This window comes from Stylophora pistillata, chromosome 9 (genome assembly GCF_964205215.1).
Source record: "Stylophora pistillata chromosome 9, jaStyPist1.2, whole genome shotgun sequence".
In the NCBI taxonomy this organism is placed as follows: domain Eukaryota; kingdom Metazoa; phylum Cnidaria; class Anthozoa; order Scleractinia; family Pocilloporidae; genus Stylophora; species Stylophora pistillata.
This window is the reverse complement of record NC_142527.1, coordinates 31,466,661-31,486,235: the sequence shown is the minus strand read 5'-3', so window position 1 is coordinate 31,486,235 and position 19,575 is coordinate 31,466,661. Positions and strand designations below refer to the sequence as shown.

The window sequence follows — 19,575 nt, the reverse complement described above, 5'->3', positions numbered from 1 at the left end:
GTTTCTTTTACCTTTGTGCTATCTATAAATCCGAGTTAAATTGACAAGCTAATGGGATGAAATCCCCTGTATAAGTAGCTCGATTGTCTAGGTTGTTTTACTCAGAATCTCGCCCAATACCATTCGCCTCCTTTGTATAAACCAAGACAGATGGGTACTGCTACATTCGGTCCCACCAGGTATTCAAAAGAGATTTTTCTTAATACACGTCTTTTCTTTCTCACATGCAGCCCTGCCCTCAACACATATGGTTTTCTAAAGTGCTCTTGTCGGGGCATGTAAATTGGCCGAGACTAAATCGTTCGAAGCAATTACCACTTGCGGGATCTGATATCAACATATCAATTATGTGATTTACCTTCTGACATCCTGCTATGCGTAGTTTCTGCTTCTAATAGATCAGTCTCTTTGATTTTCCTTTTAATTATATTGATCCTGTTACGAGGATCGAATTATTTTTACTGAATCTGTGACGCAATCCCAGACTTTTCTAGAATTATCTATAATCTGTAATATTCCAGAAACTTCTTTCATGTGACTCAGCAGTTTCCAAAAATAGTAAAACTTGTAATACGCTATAAATAGTAATAGAACATTCTAGATAACTAAAGTAAATGTATAAAAGCTGGCTTGTGAGAAGTACAAAAGAGATTTGCCCGAGGGCTTACCTTCGTGGCTTGCTGACTGAACTTGTGGAAGCTATGATATGACAAGGCTATGACCTTTTGACCTTGCGATATCCAGAGAGAAGAAAGAGATGAAGAAGACGATAGTCGAGAGAGGAAGAAGATAGAGAATACAGATGTTGCTTAGAATGATTAGGTAAATTAAAATGTCTAGCGACTGATTTCGACTAGCGATTGGCTGAAGAGTTACCTCAATATTCCATGTTTGCATGACAAATATCATGTGAACCACGTGTGCAGGAAGCCAGCAAAAGGATTACGCACAGGTTACCATAATGAGCATTCGAACCACTCTTCTCTTAGAAGCTTTGTGTTGCTCTGTAGATAGCGCTATTTAAGCAATAGCGAAAATCAGACCTGAAAAAAAATCAGGCCTGTACGGGACTCGAACCACTGACCTATGCGATACTAGTGCAGCGCTCCACCAATTGAGCTAACAAGCCAACTGGGAGCAGGCTGTTAAGTTGATTCGTAATAAACCCGTGAAAGTGATAAATGAGATACAATGAAATATATGAAGTTCATATATTTTGTACTGCGGTATTAGATACATATGATGCACGATCCTCGCAGTAGATAGCGCTATTTAAGCAATCGCGAAAATCAGACCTGGAAAAAAAAAATCAGGCCTGTACACGCGGTCGTGGATGAAGCGTTTCGTACGACCAATGTATTGTTGTTTGCAGCTGTTACATGTGAGCTGGTATACCACAATTCGTCGTAAACATAATCCGATGTTAGAGATGGGGCACTTGTCACTGGTGCATTTGCGTAGTTTGGGGGCTTGGGATAGGGCGTGTCTGAGGGTAAAGGACTTGTGGGAAATGCGTATCGGGATGTTTTCTTTCTTAAAGATGTTGGAAATCCTATGATTTAGTCGTTCAGAAATGTATGAGATCTTGAGGTACGACCATTCTGTGTTGGCAGGCTGAGAGTTGCTTTGAGGGTGCTGTGGGTGTTTTGATTATTCTATATTGCTCTCCGGGTAATCGTTGAGGCGAAGGATGCCGTCGAATGCGTTTAGGTGTTGTGTTGCAGATATATGTTAGGAGCATCTGTCTTCGATGCGTTTTCGCTCGTTGCGGATGAAATCGACTTTGGATTTGGTGGGGATAGCTGATTGATAGTGGACGAATAGTGGTTTCTTGGCTGGTCTTTGGTAGAATTCGAAGGAGCTGTTGCCATCCTTGGATATGGTGACTTTGAAATCGAGCAATGATAGTGACATGACATTGGGTGTTGTTTCTGGTTTTTCAATTTTTCAATTTCAAGTTTCAGATTAGGGTGTACATTGTTTATTACATGGTGGAAGTGATCTGCTGTTTCTTCATTGGTTGTCTGGAGGTAAATATCGTCAACATATCTCTTGTAGGGGCTTATCATTAGGTGTGAGGTGAGGGCGATGCTTTCTAGTTTGTCCATGAACAAGATGGCCAGTATACCTGAGATGTTAGAGCCCATGGGTAGGCCTTCTCTTTGGCGAAAAACTCGATCTTTAGTTATTTAGTTTTGTTATTTAGCGTGACTTGGAGGAGGTCTGAGATGTGCTGTTTAGAGAGGTAGAGTATTGGGTTCTGGTTTCTATCTGTGGCGTTGGTGATGGCTTCTTGTATTGGCATTGGGGTGTATAGGGATACCACATCGAAGCTGCATGGATATGGTAGCTGTTTGTTTGTGGTGAGGTCGCCAGCTTCGATACATCTAATGAGCTCGAGGCTGCTTTCCAAATGGGCTGGGACATTCTTCAGCATCGGTTTGAGGGCGTTGGCAAGAAGCCATGAAATGCATTGGGTGGGTCCATTGATGTTGGATACGATAGGTCGTATTTGAATATCGGGGCCTGCTTTGTGGGTCTTGACTACATCGTAGAATCTGGGCAAGTCTGTGTTTGACGCAAGGAAGCTTTTTTGGACGAAGGCAGGAATTTTATTCTGTAGGCAGATCTTCTTCCTATTTTACCATCTCGTTTTAACGCTCTTTTACACCCTTTGTTTATACGGTCCATCATTAGAGCCATTATTATGTTCCATTCACAGTTTATCTCTACAGCTTTCACGCTTAGTCACGCCTTTCACACACTTCACAACACACTCTTTTTACATATATATATATACATATAAAGTGTGACTTGATTTTCGTAGAACAGTGCTCAATACATAGAAGTAGAGCGAAGTATATATTGTGGGAGGAAAAAGACAAGTAAACTACAAGTTCATCCCTACAAGCCTGTTTCGTGGTCGCCCACTCCCACAATATATTTTCCTTTCCTCCCACAATATATATATATACATATAGATATTTTGTGGGAGGAAAAAGACAAGTAAACTACAAGTTCATCCCTACAAGCCTGTTTCGTGGTCGCCCACTCATCAGGGGATTTAATGCGAATAAACTTTACCATTGCTTATATACAATATAATTTGCATGATCTAACTAGTCTAATTCATGCAGCGCGAAATTGACAGTTTAGTTGTTGCGTAGGAGGGCTTTGCTTCTGTGGAGGCAAGAAGACACGAGTTCATTACGTTTGTTTAGTGTTGATAGTTCGGGCCGGCAGATGATTAGGAATTTTTCTTTGAGGCAGAGGTTACATCTTTTACTTGAGCTGTTGTACGGTGAGTGCGATGAGAGAATGCGCCAGGAAATAAAGTGATCGATGTTGTTGTCTTTGAGGGTCCAGATGTGCTTGCTGAGTTCTGTAGAGTTTCTGTGTTTAGCTTGGCGGAATGATGCGGTGTGGTTTCTGTATCTTGTTTTGAAGTCATTCTCTGTGAGTCCGATGTACGTTTCTGTCGTGTTGTTGTCTTTGCGTGTAACGGATGTAGGGATGAACTTGTAGTTTACTTGTCTTTTTCCTCCCACAAAATATATACTTCGCTCTACTTCTATGTATTGAGCACTGTTCTACGAAAATCAAGTCACACTTTATATATATCTATATATATATATAAGCGCTGCATATATATATATATATATATATATACATGAAGCGCTCCCGGAGTATTTTCTTATCCCTGATGATGCCGTTGATCGGCGAAAGCGCAGATTTATGAAAAATTTTACTTTTTACAGCAGTGTAGGGCTTCATTCGATTATTTTCTATATATTTCAGTGTTTTTTACATTCAATATGCAAGTAGCGATTTCCAACTGAACACCGATTTTGTCTAAATTTACATTCAGTAGAGTTCGTCCGGTTAATTCGCTTCGAAGAAACCGAAGACTACTCTAACACAGAGAGAGAATCGTGAGAGAATTTGAGGAGGAAGATTATCTTGTGGTCGCGGACTCGCTCGGAGTGATCTGATCAACGGCAAGGGGCATTGTGGCGCGCTACATCAGAGAGGGCAGGATCCAGGAGAGATCACGAGGAGGTAGAAACAAGGTGCGCGTGGAAGATAAGATGAGAGATTACCTACAGGAAATCATCAACGAAAACTGTTTACTCACACTTGCTACCCGAGATCCATGACCGCACCGTGGCAAGGACATTAGACAGGGTCCTCTTCTGAGTGAAACTTGCGAGGCCCGTTTCTGCTTCCTGCTGAAAGAAACAGACTTGATGTGCTAAAACTTGGCCGTGGCCATGGCAATTCGGCCTATCAATGGATTTGTGTTTTCTTCAGCAGCTGTAGGCGGAATGAATGTTGCGTGTTTCGATAACTTCTTGGCACAGGCGAGGACAAATTTAGATGCCAGTGAGGAGGTGATCTTTGCGTATGACGGAGCACCGGCCCACCGAAACCCGGTCATTCCTGCCCCAAATACGGAGCTTAAAACGCTTCCTCCTTACGGTCGTTTCCTAAACATCGTGGAGCAGGCAATAAGCTGTTATAAAGCGACGTCAAGCTGACATCTCATATCCGCAAATTCAAAGACGCATGGATAACGGAGATGAGGCCAGAGCTAGGGGAATCCCAGTGGGGGAGTTTCGAACACAGCACCTGCTCGGAGGTCTGCACAGAAACATCGACACTGTGCATGCGGTTAAAAGTGCGCAGTGATACCGGTTTATGCAGACCTATCTGCCAAAATGTTTGAATAGAGAGGTTATTGAAGGGTAAACTGAAATTCAAAACAAAATGATTTTGGAATAGATATGTTTCAATTGAAATTTAATGTGTGAATATTGAAAATAAAAAACGCTCAATTTTTTGTACAAGCGCATAAATAATTGTCTTATTCATACTAATGCTGTCTGGGAATGCTATTGAATTGCAAACAGTGTGATAAAAATGTAAATGAATGCTATATGCACTATATTGTTTATTTACTGTCTCTATTGACTTTTAAGATGGTGTAAATGACTTGAAGGTTACCGCAAATGAGAGTATTTTTCTCTTTTGTTTGACGAATGACGCATAAGAATGCCCAAAATTGTTATTGAATGCTGGTTAAAATGCAAAAATCGTTATTGAATCTTGTTTACGCGCAAATGACGATTTTTCTCTTTAATGATTGTATTTTCACACAATTGTTCGCCTTTTAACGCAAATGAATACGTACTTTCTCGTAATGAACAGCAAAAGGTGTAATTTATTCAATGTCTGAGTCTGGTGGTTTTTACGATCATTTACTTCATCGTAATTTCTAACCAGGAACTCGTTACCCACTCGATAGATTTGAAGTTGCGGCAAGAGTACCATATAATCCCATACATTAATTACGCATTCAGTCTTTGTTCAATTAAAACAATAGCGATAACAATAGAACTCCGCAGAGACTAGTAGTCTTTGTTTTCAAAATTTGGATTTTTTTTCTTAGTCTTTTTTGAAACAGGGTAAATTTGGCGCGTTTTGGCTTTGCAAAACGGAAAACTCAAGTAATTTCCCAGAGGTTTTTAATTTTGAAATGTAACTGAATGTTCAGTTTCGCTTTGAAAGCGTAAAATTGGCCGGAAAATAACGTTAAGTCTACGGTCAGGCTTTGAAGTTTGTCAATGCAAAGTTTAAATAAATGTTGTGGCTAACCTGTTCTTAATTAATATAACTGCCAACAAGACCGGTTTCAACGTGCACTTTAACTGTATTACATTACGGTGGATCGCGCTTGCTAAAGGAACAAAATAGTTACTAGTTATTGCAAAATACAAGTAGAAGGAATAGAAACGTAAACAATGGAGGAAAAGCAATCGGACAAGGAAAAACACTTAAAAACGTTGTATGATCATGTAGACACTTATGATCTAAAACTAGGAGTTGATCGCAGTAAAATAACTGACATTGATCTCAAGGACTCTGATACTCAATGCTGAATTCAACCGAGAAGCTTACACAAAATGAAATTAAACAAAACAAAATTCTACGAAAAAATCTAACAGAATATAAATCAACGTGAGTGGAAGAATGCGAAAAAAAAAATAAGAAAAATGTGTATGTAGAAGCATAAAAATGTAATTAGGAACGAAAATGAGAAGTCACTAAAAATGGGAATGTCGCACTAGCTCCTGATGTCTTCGAAATCCTCCTCTCCGATCTTAAAACTCATCATGAAAAATATGTATTTACTTAATATCTATCTTGTTGGTCTGATCAGTGTTACTAAAGTTTGGATCAATTTCATTAGCTAAGTCATTGCGCGCCTACTCTTCGCCTAACTAAGAGGAGTAGGAACACACAGTTGCTTAGATACTGACGCTGATGCGAGGATTTCTTCTTCACGTAGTCATCAAATTATTAGTAAATGTTACAGATGATGGAAAAGATCAAAGTCTTGATTCTTCCTTGACAGTTTCTTGTTCAGGTGGTAAGAAAGCATTTGATGTTATGACGCTGTTACTCGGAGGGGACTGGCGGGTTTCTCTACACACCATACTTTTAAATGCGGTATCCATCTTGGTGCTCAGAAAAATGTACAGCCACGGATTGATGGCGCTGTTGGCGTGACCAAACCAAAAGCACACAAACATGACAATCGGCTGAAGAGTTACCTCAATATTCCATGCTTGCATGACAAATATCATGTGAACCACATTGGCTGGAAGCCAGCAAAGGGCAAAAGGGGAGGTAACAATAATCAGCATCCAAACTATTCTTCTCTTTAGGGTTTCTTATTGCTCTCGATTTTCAGTCGAATGCTCATTTCGATGTGCACCATGGAACCATAACCTCCTTGCAATAATAGTATACAATAAAGACATCACAATCAAAGGGATCAGAGATCAGATAGTTGATCACCACAAGGTAGAGGAATAGGCCACGGATAGCCTTATATGGATCACCCAAAACATAAACAGATAGCATGCATTGGGAATTGTGGTCTTCCACGGTTTGAATGGCTGGAAAAATGGACATTGAAGCCAGTGAAAAGATCCAAATAAATGGTACAGTCAGTTTAGGCCTTCTGAACCAAGGTTTGCGGCGGAGGAGATGAACAATGGTATAGTACCTATCCAATGCTATGACTGTCAGGCAGAGGATGGACGCTGTTAATGTGACATAGGCAATGTATACCACACCTTTGCACATGACTTCTCCAAATACTCCTGGTATCATCCAAACAAAATTGGGGAGTGTTGTCTATCCTTTCTGGTTCACCCAGGCTGAGGTCCTGGCATTCATTGTAATGCCTGAGCATGTCTGGGATATATAACAAACTTAGCTTTTCTGTCACGGTCAATATAGGGAAATGTTGTTTATCTTTTCTGGTTCATCCAGGCTGAAGTCCTGATATTCGGAGTAATTAAGTTTCTTTGACTTTGACAGGTTAATCTGGGGAAGTGTTGTCTATCCTTTCTGGTTCACTCAGGCTGAAGTCCCTGCATTCAGAGTAATGCTTGAGCGCTTTTGGGATATATAACGTGAAGAAACTTTTGTGACTCAAACTTTTCTGCTCTTTGAGCTCTTCACCCATCTCCAGCAGAGTGACAGGAATAAATGGTCGTTTGAGACAAAATTTGAAAAACAGCTTCATTTACTGCTAGAATTCGCCGTGCAAACTGCAACGGGAAAAGAACATCAAAACACAAAATGCTGCCAAAAAAAATCAATAAATAAAACAAGCCAAAACAACAGCTGATACATTTCTTTGCGAAGCTAGATCGTGAAATTTCCGTTGCGACGTTTTTATAGGACGTAAACACACGACGACGACTGATTTCTTGACAAACTGGACAATATGAGATAATGTAAAATATGAAACAACACGAAATAACGCGCACAGCCTCAAGTAGTCGATATACTGTCTTTTCTTGAATAGTCGTCCATCCTCGGCCATCCAACCTTGTAGCTCTTATAAGCGCGACAAACGAACCCTTTCTTTTTCAGCTTTCATAACATTTTAAACTTTGACTGCCTTATTTGACTGCCTCATTTTAAACTTTGACTGCCTTAGATGAATAAGTTAGGAGAGATTCTTGCTTGAAGAGTTATATTACGCCGGTGCGTTACCTTGCCTTTTTATACTGGCTTCGCAAGCGGTGCAACTGATGCAGCGAATTCTGTGAGCTGATTGGCTGTTAGCCCTTCCCTTTTTTTTTCATTTTCGACGGTGGCTAGCATCGCAGCCATTTTGTCCTTGTGTAACCTGCAGGCAAGCTCTCTCTTGGCTATCAGCGCTTGCCTCAGGTTTGAGTCCTCATGCTTGGTCAATAACGCATTACTAGATCTACTACCCCGCTCCATGTTAATTTCCAAAACGACCCTGGCGCACAACGCTTGAATTATTTACAGTTACTTTTTAGGAAAAGTTAACGTCCCACCCCCCTCAAGGAAGCTTTAAGAAAATAGAAACTCGAGGACTTTCCAAGGATTTATTGAATTCATTGGCGGACTTCCTCTGAAATTAAAGGACTCGCAAGACAGTACGAACCCTGTTAAGTTTATAGGAGTTTAACCCTGTTCGTGGTCTCCGCCTGTTTCTCCTTCCTCCTCTTTCGCATTTTTCAACTACACATTGCACGCCTAATAATTCTTCACTTCGTAAACTTTGTCAGCTTGTTCAACATCTGCTATATTGATTTGAAAACAATAATTACAACCCTCGGTCCCTGTTTATTCACAATATTAATCATCTTTGCCGAGGAGGTAGCGCAAAAAGATTTTCAACACCAGTGCCTGAATCAGATCGTTGTGTAATGTCTGAAATCTCTCGCAGCTATCTCGAGGATTCCGGAACCAATATAGATCATCTGAGGGCCAGTGACAAGGGATCCTATGAGTACTGTATGAATATGGTTTACAAGAAAAAAGTGGAACAGTGTGTAAACTATTAATGCGACATAAAATAACAGTGAGAAAGAGCCGCCATGTATTGCGCACTCTGCGTGTAACAACAAAAGAAAATATACATTGTATTCCGCAGAGTTCATTCCCATTAACTGGTATCAAGATGCTCAAAAATTAGAGCACCGAGCGTCAGCCGTCAAAGATTTTATACACAACAGTGGAGCAGAGTTCCCTTTATTAACTCCCAGTGGAGCAGTAACGGAAAGAAATCGTCGGTTCAGGAATATAGTTTGTCTCCGATCCGAAAACAAATATCGGGTAAAGTTGATTAGAAAATAAAATACTCAGGCCGCCAGTTAAATTTCGTAGGAAATAAGCGTCACAGCCTGTGTTAGTGTTAATGGAATCGACCAAATACGCAGGCACTGACCAATAAATGTTTTTACTACGTGACTGTATCATTAGCCCCAACTGGCTCCGGGCGAGCGCGTTGTCTCATTACTATTTTTAAGCGCCGACCATGTACACTTTACGTCGACCATGTACACACGACCATGTATACCGCTCTTTTAATTACCTTTTCACGCCATGGGATGATGACATGATAGCGTAAAATTTGACGCCTCTATCAGATTAGAAGCGAAATCCGATCATAGATTTTACTCAAGCAAGCCATGGGTATCCGGCATCTAGTAAAATATGGACTGGATTGGATTAGTAAAACATGGATTAGTAAATCATGGATTGGATTGGATTAGTAAAACATGGATTAATAAAACGAATGCTAAATAGGGCGAGTTACATTTTAACTTACTTTTAGTACTATTCTATCTTAATTTTTTAGTCTTAGATACAATGAAATATATGAAGTTCATATATTTTGAACTGCGGTATTAGATACGTATGATGCACGATCCTCGCAGTAGATAGCGCTATTTAAGCAATAGCGAAAATCAGACTTGAAAAAAAGTCAGGCCTGTACGGGACTCGAACCACTGACCTCTGCGATACTAGTGCAGCGCTCTACCAATTGAACTAACAAGCCAACTGGGAGCAGGCCGTTAAGTTGATTCGTAATAAACCCGTGAAAGTGATAAATCAGATACAATGAAATATATGAAGTTCATATATTTTGAACTGCGGTATTAGATAAGTATGATGCACGATCCTCGCAGCAGATAGCGCTATTTAAGCAATAGCGAAAATTAGACCTGAAAAAAATCAGGCCTGTACGGGACTCGAACCACTGACCTCTGCGATACTAGTCTTACTTTTGAACCAAATTATTTCGGCATCTAGTAAAACATGGACTGGATTGGATTAGTAAAACATGGATTGGATTAGTGAAACACGGGTTGGATTAGTAAAACATGGATTAGTAAACATGGATTAGTAAAACATGGATTAGTAAAACATGGATTAGTAAAACATGGATTGGTAAAATGAACGCTAAATAGGGCGAGTTACATCCTATCTTACTTTTAGTAGTATTTTATCTTACTTTTTTACTCTTACTTTTCAACCAAATTATTTCGCACAAAATAGGCAGTTTCATTTAAGTACTGATGTTGCCTTTGCCCGCCCGCAGGCGGTTTCAATCGAAAACAACATTCCTTTACCATTGTTTTATTTGCGTGGAAAGTGACAATTGTGAAATAAACTGTGCTGACAAAAAATCGCACGCGACTAAAACGTGACGCTTAAGTAACCGTACACGACTAAAACGTGACCCTAGACGGCCCAGAGTAACCGTTTACTTCTTTGATTTCCTTCGCAAAGAATATGCAGTGCACGGAGTATTCTAAAAATTTGACTAGACCTCGTAATTACTAAAAGAAGAAATGACCTAAAACCACCTACAACCACGTGCAACCACCATCTAAAACCACCTACAACCACCCACAACCACCCACAACCACCACCTACAACCGTCTAAAACCACATAAAACCACCCACAACCACCTACAGCCACCTTCAGAATACTATTGTGTGACAATTTGTGACCATTTAAATGCACACCGGAAATGTTGTCGCATGTCTCGCATGTCTCGCATGTCATGACCAGGGAAAAACACCAAGAGAATTTTTTACACGTAGTTACTAAAACAAGGAATTACCTACAATGACCTACAGTCGATGCAAAACCCACCAAATCGCTGAAATAATTCGCCATTTAGAGCCACAGAAACGACAATACACAGCAAGTGAGATAGGTTTACATTTATTTTGAGCTTTAACTCAGACATTTCATGATATAAGTTTACGACGATAAGACTCTTCAATATCCTCCCATACATTCCTTTATATTTCGAATAAACAACCAGACTCGTCGCTTGTCTGGGCCCCCTGTGGCTACATCGCAACTAATTACCCGAGTATAACGTATAGTAACAGTCGACGCAAAACCCACCAAATCGCTCAAATTCGCCATTTAGAGCCACAGAAACGACAATACGCAGCAAGTGAGGTAGGTTTACATTTATTTTGAGCTTTAACTCAGACATTTCATGATATAAGTTTACGATAATAAGACTCTTCAATATTCTTCCATACATTCCTTTATATCTCGAATAAACAACCAGACTCGTCGCTTGTCTGGGCTCCCTGTGAGGTAACCGGAGGATTAAACCTGACCGGAAACCCAAACCCATCCCAACCCACGGTTATTACCCACAGGGTTACCTCGGGAAGGAGGTGAGTGTAACCACAGCTAATGGTAAAGGAATGTTGTTTTCGATTGAAACCGCCTGCGGGTGGGCAAAGGCAACATCAGTATTTAAATGAAACTGTCAATTTTGTGCGAAATAATTTGGTTGAAATGTAAGAGTAAAACAAGTAAGATAAAATAATACTAAAAGTAAAATAAAATGTAACTCGCCCTATTTAGCGTTCATTTTACTAATCCATGTTTTACTAATCCATGTTTTACTAATCCATGTTTTACTAATCCATCTTTTACCGAATCCATGTTTTACTAATCCATGTTTTACTAATCCATGTTTTACTAATCCATGTTTTACTAATCCAATCCATGTTTTATCAATCCATTCCATGTTTTACTAATCCAATCCAGTCCATATTTTACTAGATTCCATGGGTATCCAGCAGAGAATGGGGAGTAAAAGCACCGATTCTCTGCTGGATACCGAGGAATTTTTTTCGTTGCCAAGAGCGCGAGGCTCGTTACGCGGCCGGTAACCGTTCTTGCGTGGATCACAGGCACTAAATCCATCATTTTTTTGTATATAATCAGTAAAACTGAGGGGAACGATTCTTTATCATCAATGCGAAAATTATAAATAAAAAAACCAAATTAGTATACTCCGGCTGCACAAGGCAATTGTGCTCTTGGAGTGCACTTACCGGCCAATTCTAAAATTTCCACCACTATGTACCTTCACCTAGGTACCTCGTTTGACGACAGCTAGTTTTACATTATTGATAAAAATGAAAGATTTGCATAATAACTTTGAATTTTAAACTCTAACTACTTCCAGCCTCTCGGCTAGCTCAATGGATAGAGCGCTGGACTATTGTGCGGGAGGTCGAGGGTTCGGGTCCCGGCCGGACCAACACTCAGGGTCTTAAAATAATTGAGAAGAATTTGCTACCTTTCTATGACATCAAGAAATGGTTAGATATTCTAGTCTTCTCGGATAGGGACGAATAAATGGAGGTCCCGTCTCCTGCAGGGTTGGGGTAGGAGACGTTAATTTCCCACACACGAGATTACTGTGTGATGGATGTTCTCCACTGGGGTGGGATGAGAGGGCCACAGGATTATCAGTTTAACAACTGTGAAGTGCTACCCTCTTGAAATAAAGTCTCTCTCTCTCCCTTTCTCTCTGGAGAGAGATAACTTGCTGTCAAAATTGAGAACAAAAACAATAACAAAACAAAATCTGATCCCTTCTTATATTGTTGGCAGCCGATAGAGCACTTGTCTAAATTAGTAGAAATTTTCAATTTCACGTTAATTACTTAGCTTATTACCTTTATCACACCGTATATATGGGGTGATATTCGATAAATTTTAAGAAAATTTCGCTTTGTTAGGTATAATTACCAAGATTAGTGATAAATGTTTCATGTTACGACAGAGATTACAGTATTGATTCTCTCTGGACAGCTTCGTCTTCAGGCAAATGGGCATTTGATCTTTTGACACTGAGACTCGGAGGCGACCGGCTGCTTTTTCTACTGACGATTCTTGTAAATGCCGTATTGATCTTGCTGCTCAGGAATATGTAAAGCCATGGGTTGATGGCGCTGTTGGCGTGACCAAACCAAAAACACACAAACTTGACAATCTGCTGAAGAGATACCTCAATATTCCATGCTCGCATGACAATAATCATGTGGACCACCTGTGCTGGGAGCCAGCAAAGGGCAAAGGTACAGGTAACAATGATGAGCATCTTAACCACTCTCCTCTTCGAGGTTTCGAGTTGCTCTCGGTTTCCTGTCAAATGTTCCACTCCAGGTGCAACATGGAACCATAACCTCCGTGCGGTAACAGTATAAATGACAGAAATAACACTCAAAGGAATCAGATAGTTGACCACTACCAGGAGGAGGAATATCCCTCGCAGGGCCCTGAATGGATCACCCAAAACGTAAACAGATAGCATACATTCGGAATTGTGGTCTTCCACGGTTTGAACAACAGGGAAAATGGACATAAAGGCCAGTGACAAGATCCAAATAAACGGTACTGTCAGTTTAGGCTTTCGGAACCAAAGATAGCGGCGGAAGGGATGAACAATGGCATAGTACCTATCGACTGCCATGAATGTCAGGCAGAGGATGGACGCTGTTAATGTGGTATAGGCAATGTATACCACACCTTTGCACATGACTTCTCCAAATACTCCTGGTATCATCCATAAGGCGTCAGTATGTACTTGGGCAATCGACCAGGGCATCACAATCAGTGTCACCAGCAAATCAGCGATGGCCATGTTGACGAACATGAAGCTTGTCAGCGATCTTACTTCAGGTTTCTTCCACACGATATGGATGAGGAAACCATTCCCTGCAAATGCTACGAGCATCGTGATGGCGTACAGGACTGTGAGGATAACCACCTCGGTCTCATTTAACGTCATCTTCGGTTTCTGTTTTTCTGTTGCTAAAATTAGATAAGATGACCCTGATATTACTATTTGATGAATCACGAGTTAACAGCCGTAGCTCCTTAAATGTTATCTGATAGCAACCTCCTTTTTTGAAGATAAAATTATCCACACGCCTAACATCAAGCAAAACCAATTCCGCTAAACATTTACTGGATAAAGGTGAACCTGTGAGCAGTAAGAGGAATCGATTGGGAATTTATAGGGAAAAACTTATAAGAACTCTTTTTTGAAATCAAGCTCACTCTGGTTAAGACCGATGTTCCTGGACGGCAACGGAGCAGTGAAAAAGCCGGAAGGAATTGCTGGAAACAGGAACAGGCAAGCAAAAACACATTTCGAGTTTATTGATAAATAGTTATAACTTTGTGATTGATAATTAATCTAAGAATCAAAGTGTCTAAGAATCAAAGTGAAGGTAATGCTTAGGTTTAGACTGTAAGTTCGCACAGATTATCAGAAAGAAGCAGTAGCAATAACGATTTCATTTCACTTAATCTTTTATTCCCAGTTTAATATCTGGTAGAGAAAAAATAGCACTTGAGATAATGAACGATATAGTATGTAAAGACACCAATGGCACATAATAGAATTTTTTTGGAAACGGAGAATCAATCTCCCCTTGAATTCGCTTTGCAACATCAACTTATTCTCCTCTAACTTATTGAGATTAGAGGCGTTAATTGCCTTTTGACAATACATCACAATGTACCTGCGATAGAATGTATGGGAGACCACTGCCACCTTAAAGACTTGTAATCTCTTAGCTCTAAAGGAAGAGAAAATAAGGAAAATAAATACATTTCAAGTTCAATGATCCGAGTGTTTCTTCAGGTTGATGTAGACTAAGAGACACCGTATACCTCTAGACAAGCTTGACAACCTTGCTTCCTTCGTCCAACGGTTTGAAAACTCAGAAGCCCGAGACTGATGAACTTGATGAACTACTGAGTTTAATCCTGATCAGTCCTTTATTTTAACATTTCAAGATGATTCGTCTTGAATATTAATTCGGGTGTTGGGCACGCATCTCCTCGAGACAGCCGGACAGGAATATCAAACTTAAATGTTTGCATGCGTGGGGCTTAAAATGAATTGAAATCCAGCATGGCTCATATAAATAGTCCACCCACGTACAACACGGGCTTGTGTCTTCCGCTTTGAAAGTCAATAAAAACTGATTAAAGCTCAAATGCGGCAGAGGACAAACTAACAAACACCCGCCGGTTTAGTAGGTATTTCGCTTTGAAGCAAGTCTTATTTTACATGATGTGTGGGAGGGTTATACTATTTTTGTAAGAATGTAACTCGTAACGTAATGAATCGAATGCCTTAAACTTAAATGACAGCGATGGGGATAACTCAGAACCTTTAGGAGAGTCTGGGCCACGTCCTTATCAACATGAGCCGCGTAGAGTTTACCGAAACGGTGATAGCGATGCCGATATCGGTTCTGATACAAATACAGATGCCGATACGGATGCCAATACAGATGCCGATACCTGTTCTGATACAGATGCCAATACAGATGCCGATTAGATGCTGATACCGGTTCTGATACAGATACAGATGCCGATACAGGTGCCGATACAGATGCCGATACAGATGCCGATACCGGTTCTGATACAGATACAGATGCCGATACAGATGCCGATACAGATGCCGATACAGATGCCGATACAGATGCCGATACAGATGCCGATACAGATGCCGATACAGATGCCGATACAGATGCCGATACAGATGCCGATACAGATGCCGATACAGATGCCGATACAGATGCCGATACAGATGCCGATACAGATGCCGATGCAGATACCGGTTCTGATACAGAACCGGTTGATAGCGATGCCGATCGTCTCGGAAACACAGACTGGTATTTAATTCATTGTGTAATTTATTTGTTTTCTACATGAAAACTTAATAAAGCAAGTTTCCAATCTAAAAGAATGCAACAGAAGTTTTTTAACTTGAGCGTCCGTGGGTGTTTTATATAAAATTGTCAAAGGTGCGAGTGTGGAACTTGTCAGCCAATGCCGACAACACATGAAAGTGTTTGTTGTGCGGAAATCGGGCAAGTGTGGCAAAAGGTGGAGGAACAAAGGCCTGAAACCCAAATGACTTGTATTACTGAGTATCCAGGTTTTCAGTCAACCTGCCTCGATGTCTGGGTGCTGGAGACGGCCTATTACGCGTACAGGCAGCAATACGGTGCAGATAATCACACCCAAAACGAGTAAGCGAAATGTTTTATTTTAATCTGATTTTTAGATCGATTTGCTGGAGTTGTTTGTGCTATTGACTAAATAACACAGTGCTAGAGCTAGTTATTTTTCTCGCTTCTGGGAGGATATTTCGCTACATTGCCTACAGACAGCTGGCTCGGTGGTGCTGGGATTATCTCGGCAAAATTGTCAGGGTCGCTGTGCCATCTAGTGCGGTAAATAAAATCCGAAGCACTTTTCCAGCTGATTTTGGAACTTCTTACACTGGATTAAAATCGCCAAACCTTTGACAGAAACAAAGGTAGATGTAAATGCGGATCATAATTATTAATGTCGAACACCACTAGCAGTTGTGCCTGTTCCATAGGAAATATTTATATAGTGCTTTCCTTCATCTCCGAACTATTATTATTGATAAACAAGTTGTAATGTAAAGTTTTGCGAGTGTGGCCTGTATATATATAATTATCGAACCTTTTTGTGTTTCCTTCGATTGGAAATATAGAGAAATAGTTTCGCAAGCTAAACTCTGGATCTTTTAATTTTTATTCAAAGTAAAAAAATGTTTTTCTAATGACCTTTGATTACAAATTCACCGCTGTGTAAGCTGTGACACAAATTCTCCAACTGCTACTTCTTTGCAGGGTTTCTCAAAGAAAGCAGCAAGCGGAGCTGGCAAAGATTCTCTCGAAGATTTCTTTTGACAGATTTTTGTCTCTCCCACACTCGCCGTAGATGTTCGTGAAATATTTAACCAACTAAATTCCAGATCGCATTTTATACCGACATCAACGAATTTTTTATTGATATGTGTTTCGGTTTCCAGCAAAGGTTCAAACAGGTTAGTGTCTTTTTTGGGCGCATCACTGGCTTCCGAACAACTGGTTTCCCCATAATCTTTTAACAGCTGAGAAACAAAGGTGTTTTAAGAGAACCTAAAATCTGGAGGTTTCCGCGTAAATCAGTTCGGTACTTCCCCTGTTAACTTCCAACTTTTGAAGAGCTCTACTTCTCCTCGGTGGTTTCTCAGTACGGTCAGTGTTACGGTAACTGATTACCGGCAGAAAGATAATAACCTCGCTATTTCCACGAAACACAAGTTATTGAACTGTAAACAACGGGAGGTAACTTAACACGAGCTAGCGACCACTCTTGGAACAATCCAACTAAAATTAACTATGTACTTATCTACGCTTATCTGACCACAAGCAAAGTACTGTCCTTCTCTTTGGCGAAATCTCCTGAAGACTTCCTTCGACGTATCGCACTCCACGTTAAACAGCTCTGGACTTGACAGCAGAATATCAGTATCACATCCGAACGGGAAAATCCCTTCACTTGTCACTTGTCACACAATATCGCTTGTAGATCACAAACAGGGAACGAAGTCCCAAATCACAACAACAACCTGTTTAGCGAGCTTTATGTTACCCCATTTTCACTACTGTTCAATGATATGGCACTTTTGTAACTCAGAGGACTCTGTTAAACTGGACACCTTAAATAGACGTATTTTAAGATTTGTTTTAAAAGACTGGGACTCGAACTACGATGATCTTTTAGACAAGGCAGGTGTGTGTAGTTTAGCCAACAGGAGGATACAAAATATGATGATTTGTATATTCAACTGTCTCCATCTTGGTAAATATCCGTGCTATCTGAAACAACTAATCAAGCTAAGATCTTCTGCTTACTCCCTAAGGGGCACGAATATTTTATCACTTCCTAAGCCGTTTACAACCACATATGGTCTAAATTCTTTGAGCTATTCATCTGTTAAGTATTGGAACTCCCTCCCTGACCACTTTAGGAAAACTGTAGACTATAGCGAATTTAAGAGCAAACTGTCAGCGCACAATTTCTGTTAATATTACATTTATATCACATATTATTATATTAACGATTATTACATTATTATATTATGAATTATTTTTATCTTTTAACCTGTTCTTGCTGTAATTTTAAAGTAGTAATTAGGATCGGAGATACTAGCTTATAAGCTAATCTAAAATCTGAGGATAAATAAAGTTTATGTATGTATGTATGTATGTATGAGCTGCTTATATAAGCATCCGAAGAGAGTCTAGAAGTTTCCAAAAGTAACTATTTATAACCATTACAATAGTAACTATTTATAACTATTACAATAAACTCTATTTTTAAATTGATGAGTCACAGTTCTAGAAAATTCTTGAAACAACACATTGCGTGACATTGACCTTTGCGAACTTTCTAGACAATTCCGATCCTTGTAACATCAGTGACCTCTGGATCTTCGCTGTCTGCTGAATGCAGAGGTAGCATTTTTACCTCGGAAGAACTTTTTTCTGGTAGGGCCTGAATCGTCAGCGCTGCAACAGGAAGAAGTAGCTTTTGCTAGCTTTTTAAGACCCATTTCGACCATATAGCTTTTCTGGTAGCAATTGGGAGACAAATGGCTGCTACAGACAACAAAATGTTCGGACAGCTCGTCAAAATCGGCTCTTTTAACTTGAACAAATTTAACCCATTGTCGCTTAAATTTGCTTCTTTTGGAAATTTATGCATTGTATGCCCGGTTTTGTTTGAATTACTACAAAAACTGGACTACACAGTGCTTTACCATTACGAAAAATTTTAATATAATCAACCATATTATAATTTAAAAAATCGTGTCTAGACCGGCAAACAGGGGCTGCGAAGGAGACTTGCACAAATCTCAAGCGATCGTAAAAGAAAGCTTTTGACCTCAGTACAGAAAGGTTCCACCCGTGACGTCACAGGAAAGATGGCGCAATTCAAGATGGCGAATGTTTCGAATTTGGAAGAGCTTTTTCAAGGTGAAAATGGACTTTTGAGAAAAAATGAATTGCACATTTCAAGTACTTGATATATTTGCTAAACAGCTGTGTGAAAAGAAAATGTACGATTTTTGGGTTTACAGGCCCTTTAAATCAGCATCTTTGACCATTTTCACTGCAATTATTATTTGAATATATCAACTTAATTCATAGTCGGACTAATGCAAGAACAAAACTATAAAGACGGATGTCACTCCGACTGCAACAAACTCTGGAAGCTAGAAACCTACCTGTAGTGTATTACCCATTGGTGCATGCGTGCGAGAGTTGTTGTTAGAACACGTTGTCCACCATTAAACTGTTAAGTTAATGTGCGTTGGTTTAATCCGAGTGTTATTGGTTAGATCCGAACCATCCGGGCGGGATACTACAACTGGCGACGAGGAAAACCACTGATTGAAGGATCTATATTGTAGTTTGAGAATGGCTGCCGCAATTATCACTGATTTAGGTGGAATATCTAGCTTCGATCTTCACGGGAATCCTACAACTGTTGGAGCACGATGGAAGAAATGGAAGCGATCA

At 40.0% G+C, this 19,575-nt stretch overlaps 2 protein-coding genes across 4 annotated transcripts in view; one reads left to right on the top strand and one right to left on the bottom strand.

The window, feature by feature from the left end:
* Positions 1-11,313: 11,313 nt before the first annotated feature.
* Positions 11,314-19,575, bottom strand: part of LOC148724300 (G protein-coupled receptor 83-like) — a 17,876-nt gene continuing 9,614 nt past the window's right edge. Inside the window, exons 2-3 of one of the 3 annotated variants that reach the window (XM_088732970.1) lie at positions 14,698-14,754; positions 11,314-13,981 (exon numbers count right to left, since the gene is read on the bottom strand). In XM_088732970.1, coding sequence (XP_088589096.1) covers positions 12,954-13,958 — 1,005 coding nt within the window. In that variant the 5' untranslated portion in view covers positions 13,959-13,981; positions 14,698-14,754 and the 3' untranslated portion in view covers positions 11,314-12,953. Of the gene's footprint in view, positions 13,982-14,697; positions 15,347-16,502; positions 19,281-19,575 lie in introns of those variants that run through there. The other 2 variants (XM_088732969.1, XR_015991617.1) reach the window with 2 other exon arrangements.
* Positions 15,303-16,225, top strand: LOC111326263 (uncharacterized; the record flags this gene model as incomplete). Its single annotated transcript, XM_088734546.1, has 3 exons — positions 15,303-15,435; positions 15,819-15,861; positions 15,994-16,225. Coding segments are annotated over 3 exons (408 nt in total), but the record flags the coding sequence as incomplete, so codon positions are not given.